At 35.7% G+C, this 18480-nt stretch overlaps 1 protein-coding gene across 17 annotated transcripts in view; it reads left to right on the top strand.

Moving 5' to 3' along the window:
• The window catches only part of ANK2 (ankyrin 2), a 618697-nt gene that overhangs the window by 164175 nt on the left and 436042 nt on the right, over positions 1 to 18480 (top strand). For 16 of the 17 annotated variants that reach the window (XM_070259771.1, XM_070259758.1, XM_070259801.1 and 13 more), the window contains exon 2: positions 1245 to 1305. The exons of the other annotated variant lie outside the window; for it this stretch is intronic. In XM_070259771.1, coding sequence (XP_070115872.1) covers positions 1285 to 1305 — 21 coding nt within the window. In that variant the 5' untranslated portion in view covers positions 1245 to 1284. The remainder of the gene's footprint in view (positions 1 to 1244; positions 1306 to 18480) is intronic. 17 annotated transcript variants of the gene reach the window in all.

The following is an 18480-nucleotide window of genomic DNA, read 5'->3' as shown; positions in this document are numbered from 1 at the left end:
AAAAAAAAGGGAGGGCAACGAAGGAGGATCTATCCTACCAGATGTAGGGATGCACATAAATCAGCAAAAATTAGGACTAAAGATGAGCGGAACTGAAAAGAGAGAAAAGAGCTACGTATACACATATACTTGAATTATTACTTATAGAAATTTGACAATAATTTACCTGTCATTAAAAAGACAATGGATAAGTAAATTATGAAACAGCAGCTCAATGCACAAATTTGCAGACATTAAATTGACATGCGTGAACAGTAGGCAGTAACATGAAAAATAATTATAAGTAATAAAAAATAAAGAAAGAATATAATATTTTGTATTTATAGTGTGTTATATGTGCTAGATTTAAAGGAGTACATACTCATATTCATGCTAGGTTTATAGTCACCTCTTTAAATGAGTACCTATTCATATTCATAGATTTAAAGGAGAAAGAACATGAATAAATAAAAACTATTGAGTTCAGGTAGTGAAATGAGTGATTTTTATTGTTCCTCAAATCTTTTACTATTTTTATAATGTTTTAACAATAAAAGTTTTAATATAGACTATGTAAACTTTCCTATAGAATATAACTAAAGCATCAACCAGAGTGTATTGGTTAAGTGTTGTTTGGCATACTCAGCTTGAACCAATGTAAACAATTCTCAAGTGTGAACACAAGAATTTTATCTCATTTGCAATTATCTTGACTATCTCAGACTAAAGTTCCCTGTGAGTAGATGGACATTCTCATAATTTCTTAAATCTCTTCCTCTTATATATACTATTTTTCCATCTTTTCATCTACTCTATTTTGCCTACTTTTCTGAGCTCTTGAAATATTTGCCTACTTTTTGTTTGCTCTTTTGCATTTATAATAGAGTGACAATTTTTTTTATTAAGATTATGATAGTTAACAACCTTGTGAAATTACAGTTGTACATTATTGTTAGTCATGTTGTAGGTACACCACTTCACCCTTTGTGCCCTCCCCGCATGCCCCCCTTTCCCCTGGTAACCACCGATCAGTTCTCTTTGTCTATATGTTAACTACCACCTATGAGTGGAGTCATGCAGAGTTCGTCTTTCTCTGTCTGGCTTATTTCACTCAACATAATACCCTCAAGTAGAGTGACAATTTTTTTATGGAGTAATTTATCAGTGCCTACTACAAACCTATTTTTATTACAGATGTAAAAAACTTTTCTTAATGATGTATTGAAATGCTTTCAAACTTATGTTTCTTTTTTTTGTTCTTTTAGGTAAGTAACTGAACAGGGACATGAAGAAGTGATATTTCAAATGACAACCATGTTGCAAAAGGTACTTTTGGTATTTTAATATTACTGTAAAAGGAATCCTATAAAAAGACAGAGGTTGGAATATAGCAAAGTACTATTTTGGTAAAAACAATTTTTTGTGTAAATAGATTTAAAGGTGATATAGCTTTAATAATATTTTAATTATGAGAAATGTAATATATAATAGGACTTTTCTTTCTGTTGTCTATGAAATTATTGTCAATGTTATTTGGCAATGGGAAGATAAATAAATTACCATTTTGTCAACATATGCATTGTTGGAGAGAGTGAAATGGGGCAGAGCAATTAGATGCAGTAGACAAAATGAATACATTGGAATTGGGCATGAAGGTTGTCTGTCTATTTTCTCTAAGGTCTTATGGTTTGTTTTCTGTGATCAAAACACTGTCTTTAGAATTGCTCACAAAATTGATCACGCTAAGCTGGTCAATAAGGCAAATTGATTCTGGATAATTCAAATAGGTTGCATCAGTGTGGAGAATTTTGCAGTTTCTATTTATATGAAAAAAAATTAAATAAAGGGGAGGGAAGGAAGAAGGAAATACACTTAAAGGAATAATAGAATATAAAATTCTTAGTTCTGGATATCTATCACATGCATAGTTTGTGGAAATCTGATTTTTTTTTAAAAGTCATGACTCTTGTCTGGAAGAATCTCTTTCTTTTCAAGAAGAAATTTTAAAAATATTATAGAAACCATCACATCTGGTCACAGGGGAAACAATTACATTATGAACTATTGGGTGAGCTGTGCAACACCATTAACACTGGCAATCAGGCAAAAGACCGATGATATTTTAGGTGCAATAAAGTGAGTATTGTCCCTTTATACTAAATTGACAATTTATTCCAAGGAACAAAAGATACATGAGAGTACTAAAAGAGGAGAAATCTATTTGACTTCTGTATAAAATCACAATTAAAAAAAATTTCTGATTTTGCTTAGAAATTTCCTGAAGGCCCTTATGAAATTCAGGGCAGGTGCCTCAGAAGAGACTTAATTTGAAGAGAAGTTTGAAAAAAAGTTGGGGAAATAGCTTTACACCAAAAAGTTCATACTCTTCTAAATGATGATCATTTAGTTAGCATAAATTTTCTTTACTTTGTGGTTATTTTTTGAGTGTCAAATGAGAATTAGACAATTTTATTATTACTGACAATGAGAGAGCACTAATCAGCTCGGGCTATTTTTAGGAAGGGCAGATGTTACCCTGTCTTTGTTATATTAACATATTGTGATACAATTTGCTTCACTTGAGATACCAGTGAGACTTCCAAGCGTAAAGGCTAAATGGGCAGTTGAATAGATGAGTCTTAGAAACTCAGAAGAGAGATCTGGGGTGGATTTGGGGAATCATTGTTTTGCAGTTGGTTACTAAGGCTGTGAGAATAAATGAAACGACTTTTGTAGAGATTATAGTATGATAACGAACAGAGAACCAACTCTGGTACTTGAAAAAAGGGAGAGAATAATGAGTTCTCTGGGAGTGCCAAATACTGCTGACAGGTCAAGGAAGATGAAGACTTCAATAAACCCACTGGATTTTCCACATAATTGTCCTTAGTGACTTTGGCAAGGGACGTTTTGGTGGAATGGTGGGGACAGAAGCCAGATGGGAATGGGTTGAGGAATAAATAATGGGTAAGGAGATGAGGTTAGCAAAAAAGAGAGTTCTATGAAAATGTTGTCTGTGAATAAAAATAGAGAGAATCCCATATCTGGACAGGGATGTTGGAATGGGAGAGAGCCTTGAACACGTTTAAATGTTAACGGGAACAGTGCAGAAGAAGTGGAGAGACTAAAGGTGTGTGTTTCTGAAAAGGAAGGAAAGGATGAAGTGGGCAGTGCAGGAAGAGGCGTTACCCATAGCTGGTGGGAGGATACCTCCTCAACGTAACTAAGGCAATGACAGTAGAATACGTACAGATGCAGGTAGGCTTATAGACTTGGCAGGGGAAGTTGGGGCATACCGGCAATTTTCTCTATGAAGAGGGAGTGGCCAGATAGTTGGTAAGGATTTGAGGAAAGAGAAAAGTTTGAAATAGTATTTGTGGAGATGGGAGAGGGAAATTTGCATTAGGGACAGTGTTTTTAGACTAGGCTGGCTAATCAATGACTGGGAATTGTAGTGTCATCAAACTCCCTGAATTTTGCCAGTGGTCTTAAGCTTTCAGTTTGATGATAACCTTTAACCATTGTAGATGATGACATGCGTTAGGTGGTAGGAGGGTTTATTTAAACCTAATAATTAAGTACCCTCTTCCACGGAATTAAAATAGAACCATATTTGAAGACACTCATTTAAGTGTGGTCTTTTCCTTAATTTTCATGAACAAATATTATGTATATTTTTATAAGTGTACTATATGTATGAATTTACTTTCTGAAAATCAGAAATCAGAGATATTCTGCCTTGAGGAATGGGATAAGGAAGATATTGACTATTACTTTCTCAGGTCTTGAGTTTCGGTATCTGTCTCCTAGTATTTTCATGGCAAAATTTAACACTATTTGACCTTGAAGAAAAGTTTACTTTTTTTAATCAAAAACTTATGTCCTGTTTGCCATGACTGAAGAGAGCCTGCTGTCCCTTCTCAGGCGTCGTTAGCTTGGCATGTTCCTCCTACTCTGGCGAGCGTCCTTTGGACAGTAGAGTTAGACTGTGAAAGTACTAAACCGGCCCAGAAGATGAAAGACTTCAGTTTGTTGACTTTGAATTATAAGAATGTTCATATGCCCATTTAACTAGAAACTCTAAATTTCTATTCCTGTTTTGGTTTTTGAGAGTGTTTACCTGAGGGCGTAAAGTTCTTTACAAGACTGAAGAGATCTTCTTGTTCAGGGCCTTTCAAATGTTTTTTTTTTTGCTGCAAGACCACTTTGAGAAATAGAATCTGGTGTGGTGTAAACAAAGATAAAAAGAGCCCTGTTCTGGTTGCAGTCTGCATGGTGGACCTGGACCCCGCCTACTCTCCCTTTTTCCCTTCCTTCTCATCTCGTGTTCAGGTAGGTCCCCTGAGACATCACTGTTGAACCTCCGTGGAGAGTTGTTTGAAAATTACAGTTCTAGGTGATCACAACTGTACTGAATTTCATCAAATTATAAAGTTCTTAAGATAAATTAACTGTGGTTTGAAGATAATTTTTTCCTCTATAATAAAATAGGCAGGTTAGTATCTACTTTGACCCAAAATATGTGATTATATTGCGAATTTTAGTGATAATAGGTAGCAATTTTGGTCAATAAAAACCATTGCTAAGTTTGTTGCAGATCTGGGCTTTGGAAAGCCAGGCATTCCATTTAATTAATTCTGCTGGTCAGGATGATCAAAGTTTGCAAATGAGGAGTCCTTTACTAAGCTCATGTGTAGAACTCTTCTTTATTGTCTTCAAAGGATGGACATATGATACGGCAGGAGGGATTTATCTGCCTTGACCTTGAGCAGCCATGAAAGTACGTAGTATAAATTACTAAGGTGTTGCTCTTATGTTAGGATATGACTTTGCCTAGGGCTGAGAGTATCTATAGACATGAAATGGAATGTTGTCAAGAAAATAACAGCATCCTGTTGGAAACTAGAGCATGGGTAAGGTAGATAGAGGGAATGGTCAAAAGAAGTCTAACTTGGAGTATGTAGGACTTGCTAATAGAATTATAAAGTCAAACAATAGGGGAGAGTATTGAACATATGATCTGTGCCACATACAATACCAAATAGTTTACTTGACTTATTTTTAATAGTCATAGCAACCCCATGAGGTAGACATTATGACTTGATTTTATGTTCGATGAAATGGGGGCTCAGTGAGGTTAAGTAGCTTGTCCAACTCACACAGTAAATTACAGCAAATGTGGTGGAGCCCAAATTTAGATACAGATCATTTTATTTCAAGACCAAAGTGGCCTTGCAGTGGCAGACCCAACAGCCAGCTGGGATTAGAAGTGGCTGAACTTGTGAAGGCAAAGTTCAAAACAGTTAGACATATAGCAAGAAGAGGACTGTTGCTCCAGCCCAGAGAGTGCTACCCAAGAACTGAAGACCTCCAGCGACTACTGGGAAAAGAAGTGGCTCTGAGAGTCCAATGAGAGCCTGTATCCTTGGAACTTACTTCCTTTTTAATTGCCTCTGCAGGATCCTCCCTCTAAATACTATGGTGATTAGCGGACTATCTCTGCAGGGCGCAGGCCACTTGGGGCTTATGCCACCAAGAGCTTTCAATATTGAAGGGCTCCCGCTGGCTGAGGACTCCCGGCAGTGTCGCTTTCTTTGGAAGTCTGGCCCATTGACTGGGAGAGCTTTTTCCTTTCATTCCCAGATTCATTTCCTGGGAAAGGCGAAGGAGCTTAGTTCTGGGCTGTGTCCCTGACATCTTCTATTCAGGTGCAAATCCCCAAATTGTACATTAGGATCTGTATCTACTGGTATATGAGATCTTCTTCTGGTTATAGAGAAGCAAGTAACAAAGGGAAATGAGAATAATTGTAATCGTTAAATATGACATCATGTGAGCCAGATATAAAATTTACAGTCTCGAGTTTTTAGAAGTTTTTTCAAAGCGTGTTTAAATATGTAGGGCTCCTAGGAGATCAGATGTTAGGGAGTAGAATGCCCTGCATGGGCATTATTATTGATAATATGTACATTTTTGTTTGCCTGTCATGTCAAAAAAAATTTTATACTCTGTAGTGCCAACTTCTTATCTTTTTGTGTAAATCAAATGTAATGTTTGAGACATTTCCTACAGGGATGGAATATTAACCCTTTGTTCTGATCAATAATTACAACATGATTTGCTTAAATTTAGATAACTCAAACTCTCAAACTCTGTGTCTTCAGGAATATTTTTTCTTGAAGAACATACACAATTTGGAGTAATGATAGAATTAGATTTGTTCATCTTAATCCATTTGTGTTACTAAGCATCAGATCAAATGGGAACTTTCTAGTCTCTCTGTCTCAGCTAAATTTAATAGATAGATATATTATCCTTATATTACTGTAATTATCGTTTACATGCAGTTCTTGTGACTGGAGAAAAGAAGCTTCTTTCGTTTCATCCTATTTCCTGTTTTGTTATGTTTTGGTTTTGGTTAAAGCTTTACAATTGGCATAAAACCTCCTTTTCTGCCCCCACTGTGAAAAAAAGGAGAAAATGAAAACTCAATAAACCAAAGTACTAATAATTTTTCTGAAAGAAAAGAACAGACTTTTTGGAAAGTGTTCACTCTGATGAGTTTTTCTGTACCACACCTGGAGCCCGTCCTCACTGTGTGGTCAGTCTACAACAGAGACCATGTGGAAGGGTTGGTATCCAATAAAGTGAGTGAAGCTCTAATGAGCAAATTGTTACTTTTTCAAAGCAAAATGTGCCTCCCTCTCCCACAATTCCTCCATTTATTTTGTATAAATTAATTGTAATTCTAGCAGTGCTAGTAACTTTTTGTGTTACAGTTGCAATATTGGTCACATAAGTAACCAGGGGTACAACAGCAAAATTTGTGTTAATTATTGTTGTTAACCATCTTCTTTAGTGTTTAAAATTTTGCAAACAAATAAACAATAGAGTAAGCATGTTCTTCTTGGGTAAGTTGGAGAGACTTTTTTTGCGCAAACTTACATGCATCCCAGTGATCTGCAATGTCTGAGTCCACATGCTTAGAGGCAACACATATGAGCAAGGCAGGCCCTCACCCTGATTATGGGCTAAAGCTGGAAATATTGATCCCACAGAAAGGACCGTGCTCTTTTCAGCACGCTTCTGGCCCTTTCCATTTTGCTTTCATCAGCCAGGGCTGTTCAGTGATGCAAAGAAAGCGTTGTAAAATGCTTACAGCTTTTAGAAGTGCTTCTGAACTCTCCAAATAATGGTAAGAGTTGCAAATCTTATAGGAAGAGCCTTTCACAGAAAAGCTTTATTCAGCTCCACAGGGAGTGGTGAAGTCCAGTTACTGAGAGCAGCTCTAAAGTAAAATACTTATAAGAAGGGGATACTGAAGTACTCATTGTTGTAACGCTTAAAGGGAACAAATGTGCATTTCATTGCATGTCTAAACCCAATATCTGTAAAGGGTGTCTGTGGCCGCCAGCAGAGGGAGAGAGTGAAATTTTGCAGATGGATAAAAAGAACTTTCAACAACCCAGCTTAGTTTAGTTGTTTGGCAAAAATCCAATGCATTGGGAATTCTCCAGCAAAATGGATTGAACTTGGCAGATCTGCAAATATGCATATTTCTACTCAGCACAATCAGGCAAACATAGAGACTTCCAGAGGAACTAATTATCTTTTGTCTTTTTTACCTTAAAAAGAGGGTAATATTGGGAAGACAACTGCTAAGAGATTTTAGAAGCAATGTTTGAAAAAGGTTGAAAGAAAAACCTATATTTAGCCTTTTTCAAAAAAGTTTTTAATACCCGTTGGTGCTTCCAAAATAATTTCTCATAATTGACAGAAGCCCAAGCCATATGGTTTATAATTTGAAGACTTTTGTTTATTTGCCATTTGCTTTTTAAGTTAAAAAAACTATTTCAGTATCTTTTGTTTTTCTTGCTATATTGCTATAGTTTCATCATTATGATATCAGTCAATGCAATCAGTTTTCTAAATATGTATTCATATGAGAAAAACCATGTTTACTGATCCGGATTATATACATTACAGAAAAACAAGCTACACAGCAGTATAGATGAGTTTGTCTCGAAAGAATATTTTCTGGAAAATATTGGCATATATGAAAACATGCTGTATATATCAATATTAATGAATAACATATGTTTTATATTATGTTTGTTTATATGAATGTATATGAATTGAGTGATGAAATCGTCTTTCAGAACAAATTATTATAGCAATATCAAGAACTTTTACCAGGTGTTTTAAATTCAAATATATATATTTTAAGTATTTTGTCACAAAAATTAAATCATACAGAACAGTGGAGAGGACTGACTGACTTGAAATGTAAGTCCATGATTTTCACATTTTATAAAATTTTCCCGTTACAGTTGGAGCATTACAAAATATTCTATGGGCTTAATATAGAAAAATTAAAAGGGAGCATCCACTTTTAAGAGGGGACTGGTGGATAGATAGCTCTTTAAATTGAATAAAGTTACGTGTTCTAAGGTGGAAAGATCGCCAAGGTAAAGAAAAAAAAAAGGAAGAAAGAAAAGAAAGATGTAGAACACCATGCTTGAATCTATTTCTGTCGTGAATATCTGCATAGCCGTAGAAAATGTCTGAAGGACACTGCACTGTTAATGGTGGCCGCCTTTGGCAAACAGGATTCTGAGTGGGCACAGGAGACTTTTCCTTTTTATAAATACCTTCTGTATTGTTTGGATCTGTTTTCAATGAGTATGTATTAAAATATATATATATATATTTAAGAGAATATGTGTATATTTTAAAGGGAATAACATAATGGGAAGACTGCTAGTCCGGACTTTGCTATTGACTAACCGTATGACTGTCAAAACATGAACTGATTTGCTTATTTTACATGACTATTATGAGAATCATTGGAAATTATGGGTGAGGAAGAGAAGATTAATTTTTCTTTTTCAAAATAAGAATACTGACAACTGAAAAAATGTGGCAGTTCTGTTGACACAGTTAGGCTAAGAACTCATCCTATAGTTCTGGTTGCCTTTGCAGAAGGTGTAGCCTGAGGACAGTGTAGTGAGAATAGCACTGACATAAAGTTATTTCTGTCTGTAAACGTTCCTCCGGAAGGACTGAAGTTAGGGAATCACAGAAATATCCACTTGAGAAAAAAAATATACGTGGTGGAGTTACAAAATCCATCATTAGCCATTGTTAGTGAGTGGAAAAAGTTAGCAATTACGTTTTTTTCCCCTCTCCTAACATATGTAGACTTCTGATTTGGGTCCATCAGTTTCACTTACTATAAATCTACATTAAAATTCCAGATGGTCTAAATCCTTTAGGAACATGGCTAATTTAAATTTTCTTATAATACAAGCATGCATGAACTCTTACACTATCGTTATAAGCTTCCTAGATTATGTGTGTATATATACATGTTTATGTATCTATATATTTACATATGTAAATATATAGATGTTTTTCTTTTTTGAACCCTGAAGAATAGTGCTTTAATTGCAATGCTCTTTAACTGACCAGTATTTCACATTTTATTTTTATTATCATTATTTTCTGCTTAATGAAATCTATGAGAGATAAAACAATCTAGAAAAGTTATAGAAAATCTAGAAAAGTTATAGACCATCAACTGGGTGAAAAGTTTAATGAATAAACAAAATTTGGTTAGCAAGAGAAAAAAAAGGAAGAACAATAATGACAAAATACGGGGGTGGCCCAGTGGCGCAACGGTTAGGTTTGAACATTCCGCTTCTTGGCGGCCCGGGGTTCACCGGTTCAGATCCTGGGTGCAGACACGGCACTTCTTGGCAAAAGCCATGCTGTGGTAGGCATCCCATGTATAAAGTAGAGGAAGATGGGCATGGATGTTAGCTCAGGGCCAGTCTTCCTCAGCAAAAAGAGGAGGATTGGCAGTAGTTAGCTCAGGGCTAATCTTCCTCAAAAAAAAAAAATAATGACAAAGTATTAGCAAACATAAAATATTATAGAAGCACTATATTAAAATTAAAAAAATTTATATTCATATTTTTTGATGGAAACTAAAAGTGTATAATGTGGCAAAGTAAGGAACAGTGGCAGGGATTCTCATTTTAGATTAACTATTAGTTTATTATAGTTAATCATCCACAGATTAAGATTACATAGATGACATGGGCTAAAATGCTCATAGTCTCTTAGACATATTCAATTTTATGTGGTCCTAGATCCATTATCTTTGCTCAGGGGATATTTGTGAAGTTGATTGGAAATGTGCTCTTGGCTGAGCTTGTGTGTCTTTGAGGCCAGATCAACCGAGTGATTGATTGATTGATCCTGTGAACAATATGATTCTCATATTTGCTTTCAAAATTTAGACACAAATGTTTAGTGTTCCGTCAATGACTTGGAAATAAACAACATTTCCAAGAGTAGATCTATTTTAGTTAGTGCATTTTACAAAATATCCCACACTTGGGGACTGTGTCTCAACATCCTCTGAGAAAAGCCATTGCTTTTATCATATATTGTGTGAATCTTCTTTTTTAAATTTCTTTGGTGAGGAAGATTGGCCCTGAGCTAAGATCTATTGCCAATCCTCCTCTTTTTTTTTTTCTTTCTCCTCAAAGACCCAGTACATGGTTGTATATCCCAGCTGTAAGTCATTCTAGTTCTTCCACATGGGATGCTGCCACAGCATGGCTTGATGAGTGGTGGGTAGGTCCGTGCCAAGGATCCAAACCCGTGAACCCTGGGCTGCTGAAGCAGAGTGCGAGAACTCAACCACCTGGCCACGGAGCTGACCCCTGTACCATGTGAATCTTGAGTAGAAATTCAGTATTGTTTTCTTTGTGGTAAAAAATGTATAACATTAGTATAATTTTAAACAAAATTTAACACCATTCTTTTACTTACTATGTTGTCAATGACGCTTAAAAGAAGCTAAAGTTGTCTCTATATAATTTGTTTCGCCAAGTTATTCAGATAAAAAAGGAAAGAATTTTCTGGAAATAAAATATGAGTTAGCTAGAAAAATAGTTTACATATCTGAGGTGAGTTAGCTAGAGTATATCTATATAATTAGTTATGGTACTGTGTCATCTTTGTTGTTAAAAAATTTGGGTGTGGGATTTTACAGTTATGTGGGCACAATACTTGTGACTCAGAAAAAAGTTGAATTTTTCTAATAAGATAAATTTGGAGAAAAGGAGCAATCAGTTATGAGGACCAAGTGCTTCCAAATATACTTATTTTCTTTCAACACGTGACCCAAAACTCTGATATTCTGGTATAAAAGCATTGCTTTATAAACCACTCATTCCTACTTCAGAGTTTCCAAGCAAAATTCCACTGTGTAATATCGAATGTAAGGAAAACCATTTAGTTGCCAATTTATTCTGGCGGGGGGAGGTATATATTGTGATTTTTTTTCTATCCCTCTCATTTCCTCCCATGAAAAATTATTCATCTTTTAAGTGGGGATTCCCAAAGGACAAAATGTGTATTCCTAGAAAAGTCACATGGAAAATATCACGCAATGAAGAGAGCTGGATGGTCGCTGATCCGTAGTATGGTTTCCAGAAGACTGAGTTTGTAAGCAGCCTAATTTATTTTAACATTATCAAGGGCAAGTCAGCCACGTGACCAAAAGTGGAGTAGAGATATGTATTTGTAAATTAAATATTTTCCAGCTTCTAGAAATAACTACATCTAGGAAAACATGATTAGGGGGAAAAAAGTACTGGACTGAAAATCTAGTGACGTCTCTAAGGTTTCTTCCAGATCTGTCATTTTCTGATGTAGTATGTCAATCAATGGTTGGAACAAGACACAGCGCATAGGCTCAGGTTGCCCATATAGCAGAAAAAGAACTAATATTAGCTTGTGTGTTGGAGCACTCTACGTAGTTCACATCTATTGTTGTTATGTTCAAATTGTAACTATCCAAATTATTAGTAACACTAGAATAGTGCTATATTAAATACTACTTGAATATTAAATATTTATATAATGTTGTATATTTATATGAAATGCCAGTAATTGGCATTTGGGTATCTTCCTGCGATATAAAGTTTTTTGGCAAAATGAAGCTTATCATAAAGACTTTTGAGCAGAATAATGCCTTTCCCTGTTGAATAGGTGAAGTCATTATCATTCCCACTTTCTAAGCAAGGCAATTAGAAACTGAGAAGTTTGTTCAATAGAATACATCCTTAATAAAAGTTTTCAAAAATAAATACAACCTCTACTATTCTAGAAACTAAAGAGGTAGATAAGAAGGAAAGGAGAGAGAGAGGGAGAGAAAGAATGAGAAAGTGAGACACAGAGACTTTCCGGTACATCATATGAGCACTTTATCGAGTCAATGTTAGCCCCTTTGAAATGGCATGTTTTAATGTTGAAAAATTGATTTTACTTTGTACTTTTTACTTATTTTCCTGAAACTGTTTTCTATCAGAATTAATTTTTGAATAATGCATTTTTAAAAATATATGTTCTTGAATTTTACCCAGTTAGATTATAGGGTCTGTATTTGAGTTCAATACCTTGAATTCTTTAAATGCTTTGAAAATCTCTTCATACCCTCTATTCTCTTCATCTGACTTGGCTTCATCTGTAAACATGTTAGACACGCATCCTAAAGTTGTACAGATGTACCTGTTTTTGTTCAGCAGCTTGAAAGCCCTGTTTGGAAACCATTGAGAAGTTGTTTGAAAAGAGAGCCAAGCTTATAAAAATGAGACCAGTTTGCTATGAAATTTAGATATAATAGCACCTTCAAGATATATTTTAGATATAGTAACATCTTCAAGATATTTTTTCTGTATCTATGTTTTCTTATGTTAGGGAACTTTTCGCAGGTATTTATCCTATGTTCTTTTCAATGGAAATGTTTTATTGCAGTAATAGCTGACAGCTTTAGTGCTTAATTCCTGCTAACGACCTCAGGTGCATGATACTTTGAGGTAGATTTTTAGTATTCCTATTGTGTAGAAGTGGAAACTGAGGCTTGGCATGGTTATATAACTTGTTTAGGTCACGTCAATTGTGGCATAGCTGGGCTTCAAATCCATATCTGTCTGATTTCAAAACTTGTACATTTAATCATGAAATCAAACTGTACCCTATATTTCTAAATACATAGGTAACTGTTACATGTAAACATAACAATGAAATACCCATTTGTGTTACCTTCATTGCATCCAGTCGTTTATAGAATTAGCACATGGTAAAATTACATATGATTGCATAAGGTATCTAGTGTGAACTACCATCTAGTGTGATTTTTTTCCATACCTGCTTACTTTTCTTTCTGTGACTTGAGGGTTTCGGAAAAGGCCCCAGCACATGTGTTTTCAGATTAGGGGGGCAGGGAGTGGCACCTGCTGTTTCCTGACATTTGGAGCTAGAAGGGGCCTTAGAGAGCTAGTCTCACCCCTGATTTTTAAATTCAAGTTCCTGTATCACAGTTGAAATGATAGTCAAGGTAAGAACATTAATGTTTCTTCCATTGGAGGAAAAATCTGTTGGGGATACATGAAGGAAGATGTGAATTCTATTTTTGGAAAGCTTAATGCAACAGAGTCCAATATAAATGATAATGGCCAGTGCTTCTGGGGCTGCTGCCTTCTTCTGAATACTTACTGGAAAATACATTACACTAAAGTTTACTGGTAAATTTAGGGTCCATATTTTCTGATTTTCCCAAGATAATAAGTTTATGACTTCTTTTGAATTGAATTGAGTTACAGAAATTAGATTTCGATTTCTTCTCCAATTATTATTGCTCTTTCTACTTCCTGGTGTGTTTTCTAGACAAAGTTCCTTAGGAGCAGGGACCTTATCTGCTCTCTTAACCTCAGGATCCTCAGTGCCTGGAAACTCCTGATGGGCGCTCAGTAACGTGTTGGGATAAACAAACAAATGTAAATGTCGAACTTGATCAAAAGAAATCTTTATCGAGAACATGAGACCTGACAGGAAAATAAGACTCCAAAGAGATTTTTTTGAAAGGATAAGTTAAAATTGTCAAAGGAAAATATAGGATGGAGTGTATCTTGAATAAGAGTTTGTGTTTTAAAAACTGGTAACAAGGTAATATGAATGATTTTTCAGTTTGTGTTGGGTTTCAGTCTTGTGTTTGCTTTCATCTTTTAGGCTTTGCAGTTGTGTTTGTGAGCACATGACTGTGCTTGGTATAATTATTAAGTATAAGTATACTTAGTATAACTTAGTATAACATTTGCTTATCACAGAATTTTATACTTAGAACATCAAAAATTAACATACGCAAAATTTTTTACTTTTCTGTATGCTTTTTGGTTTTTTTCAGTGGTCTTCAGATGCTGCATTGAGGAAAGATGTGTGTGTTTCATTAAGTTAAGAAAGTTATTGTTAAACTACCTAGTAAATATATTTGTTTTCGAGATCAGACAGTATTTTTGGCTTGTGGATTCTAAATGTTACAATTCCTAAATTAATAAACCAGTCATATGAATCTGTAGCATTTTTGTGTTCTCATGTGGTTTTGAAGAGGAAATGGGCCAACATTTAACCTAATAGTTTATGGATATAAGTAATAAAAATCTGCCTTTAATTTGGTTATTGAAGGTTAATTCACTAAATGTACTGTTGCATCCTTATCACTGAGCAGGTCCGGGAGCCTCAGTAATGGAAAATAGGAGAATGTGGGATTATTTATCAAAATCACCTTTGATGCACATTATAATTCTATAACTAAACTACAATTATGAGGCAGAGGATATTGATGTATAAAGATTTGATGAATAACCAATGCATAAATTAAAATTTCTCCCTTAATCTATTAAATATTTAAATTAAACCTTTCTCGTCTATGTATATTTTGTGGCCATTTGGATAGCAATGTGACAGAGAGAAAAAGTGTCAACTTTCTGCCAAGACCATCATCTCCTTAATGGCCAAGACCGAGTCACTTTCGTATCTCACATTCCTAGCACAAGGTCTGGCACATTTTACTTTAAGAAAGTGAAAAACAAAAACTTTGCTACACATGTGTTATATGAATGAATAAATGAGTGTTTCTGAGAACATCTTCAACTATTATAATAGCCCCGGGAGTTCCATTCAATGTGTTTTAATGAGTAATTCAATAATCACATGGCAAATCTCCTTGTATGTAAAGTACTGTTTGAACGGCACTTCAGCGGAATTAAGATGACTTAGGCCCTGCTTTTAAGGAATTTATACTCATAAAAGAAATATATAGGGATTTCTTATATGCCAATGTCATAAATGCTATGGGAGCAGAGAGGAGGCAAGGCTTGAGTAAAGGCCAATGGATATTCCAAAAGGAAGGAAGAGCATGTACAAAGACATAGGAATGTGTGGACTATGGCAATTCCAGAACAGCAAGTAATTGAGGGTGGGTAGGCTCAGGGTTGTGCACAAGATGGGTTTAAGTGGGGAGGCCCAAGAGTCACCCAACTGCTGTAAGCTCCCATCATTCTGCCAAAGCACCAAGCACCACAGTAAAACAGAACTCATGACAGTCTCTTCACTGATAACTCTCTTGTGTCTAATCCCACTTCCCATATCATATAACATCCAGGGTAATTCTGTAAGCTTTCGATGCTCACAACTTCCAGCATTGTTTCTCACTCCACTATTTTAGATTTTGTTTCATGACTTTAGATTTGATGCTGAAGCAACATCCTGTCCTCCACCAACAGCACTGCCATGGGTGGCACTCCTGCTGATGGTACTAACTGTTTGATCACATCAGAGGTAAAAGTGGGAAAAAAAGGTGGGGCTGAGATCATGAGGGACCTTTCTTCCATGAGTTACGTGTTGAGGTTCTGGTGAGAAAGAAGTAGCCTTGGCAATAAACTCCAACTGTTTGGTTGTTAAGATATATTATTAGATGACGTGAATCTTGGGGAATTCATCATGGTTCTACCTTGAATCCTTACTTTGTAGGCCCAGGAATTAAGTTTGTCAGCACACCAAGAATAGAAAAATCTCTTGGGGTGAATTCATGTTAACTGACCTCAACAAAAGTGATGTATAAAATAGTTCCAGTGTATCATCACATAAGATTTGAATAGAAGTGCCAACATGAGTCTAGTATTCTAAATTTATAGGCAAATAAAATTATATAGGAACCAAATATTAACCAGAAGGTTTTTACATAAGGATGAGACCAGAAGAAGCGGGGAGATAATTATATAATTTGATTGTCAATGGTATCAGCCTAGTTTTCTGCGGCATCATCTACATAAAAAGGATTATCTGGCCACCAGGATTGGAACGTGGGAGGGTTTGGGGCTTGTAGTTGCTTCGCCTGCTTGGACTGGCATGGTCAACCTCTTTTTCCTCTGACTGTAAGTCCGTTGCTCAGACCCTCCTCTGAGCAGAGCATTCTTCTGATTAGTGGTATATCCAGGAGATAGGTAGGTTTTCTTTCATGGGCTATCTCTGATTGATTGGAAGTGGCTTCTGGAACAGTCTTAAGAAGGACTCTGAGACTCAAATTCAGTGGAATAGAGTGCCTGGGAGATTGTGGCTGAGAGCTACCCTGGATTCAGGGAGGGGAGAGTGAAGATAATTCCCTGTATTTGCCTTCCCTGCCAGCATAATTCAGATTATGTGGAGCACCTGACAGAGCACAAGCAGGAAAGTGACGTCATCGGATATTTATTCAAGGAGGGATAAAAGATGATGGAGTTATCACCCAGATTTGTCGCATGACTGGGAGTACCTGAGAGACGTGGCAGAAAATCAAACTTCTAGGACTGCCTCCACCATGGCTGGTGCATTTCTTGCCAAGTGAAGGTGATTTTTCCTCTTTGAAGAACAAGGAGAAACAGATTCAAAAATCTTGGCTTTCTTGTGCAAAATTGAAGGAGTTTTAAAATTCAGTCAAGACTCCTCAATTATAAAGGGGAAAATTCTTGCTTAATTACTCAGTAATGGTTAATTGAAAGTTAAGTGCATCATATTTTAAAGCTGAAATCTGCTTGTGCCTCTTTATTTGCACGCTACTTAGTATTGTTCAGACCAAACCACTAAGTGCTTTTAATGCTCACCACCTCACTTCCATGTTCACATCTAAAGATTTACAGTTGTGTTTGTTGCTTTCTTTCATTAGTAAGTGGAATCAATTTGATAAGAGACTGTCTAACTGATAAGGAGGGTCACTTTCATCAGTTGCTGTGGGTGGGATTTGGCGGTCCTTGACTGTAGCATGAGTTGGGTGCAACCTCACTAACAGGCTTGAGAACCTTTCTTGAGCAGCTTTTTTTCCTGGAAATAGGAGACTTTTTAATGACTAGAGTCTTTTGCCTGTTAAAGATTAGTTTAAAAACATTATATATAAGGCACTGTGCTTAGGGACATAATTTATTTTAAGACATTTTTCCAAGTAACTACAAACTAGTAGAGTTGGATCTTTTATGAGCCAGATGCTTTGTGGGTGTAATTTTGAATCTCCGCATCTAATCTTTAAGGGAGCATTATTAATATACACTTGTGAAATGTACATTATAAGAAACAGAGAGATCAAATAATTTGCTCAAGTTTAGACACCTTAAAGTGGTATTTAAATTTGAACCCAGGCCTGTCTTAATGACAAAGCCTACAGTCATTATGGGACATATGGGACATTATGGGACATACATGGGAACATATGTGAGGGAATATAATTTGCAAATACAATGATTTGAATGTTAGTGGTGCCATTGTTCCTAAAGGATTCTGTAGGGAATAAATTGATACCATTTACATTCTCCTTCAAAGCCTCTTAGCCTGAAGGTTACGCCACCTTCTAACAAACAGAATCAAAAGGCATGACAGCAGAGCAATTGACATTATCTGCTATTTTCTCAGTGTTTCACGTTTTATATCTATGTGGTTTGGCATGCCAACAGAAGCATTGGTTTTGGATTGCAAATGACTTTTTGTACCCTTTAATCTTTTTATCCTTTAATTTTCATGCTAATTACTTTCTGTTTTTGAAAAATTGTTAAAATTTTCCGTGGCAGTTTATTTTCCCATGTTCCCAGCTTTTTGTTTATTTGGCCATTGTTTACTTGGCTACCTCCAGAACTGGGATTGGTATTTGCATGTCATCATTTCTGCATAATTATTTGAGTCTATATACTGCTAATCAGGGGTAGCAATATGCTCTGCTTTAATTGACCCTTGATTGCTTATGCTCTCTATTAAATTTCTACTTTTTTGCACTTTGTATTTAATAAAGTTTTCTTTATCCTGTTCTATGTGCAAATACGCTTTTGGGCTGACTAAAATGGAACTCTTCCTAGCTTAGTGGAAATTTCTTGGTATACTAAGATATACATATTAGTATTGTCCTCTAGCCTTAGCTCCATACCAAAAATTGGCAGAAGCATCTTTTTTGTCAGATGAATTTGTAGGTGACGGTGAAGACTGGCAGGAGCTGTATGAGGTGGGGAATAGCATTAAGCAGTTCGTTATTTTTCTGTTTATACTTCCATTAGCTTCAGTCAGATTTCATTTCTTTATCATAGGTGTTTTTATTTGTGTTACCTATGTTTTTGATGTATATTAAAAAAA

The sequence above is a fragment of the Equus caballus genome, chromosome 2 (genome assembly GCF_041296265.1).
Source record: "Equus caballus isolate H_3958 breed thoroughbred chromosome 2, TB-T2T, whole genome shotgun sequence".
NCBI classification, from domain to species: Eukaryota; Metazoa; Chordata; class Mammalia; order Perissodactyla; family Equidae; genus Equus; species Equus caballus.
Note: the sequence above shows the minus strand (reverse complement) of the source record. Positions and strands in the feature narration are given on the sequence as shown.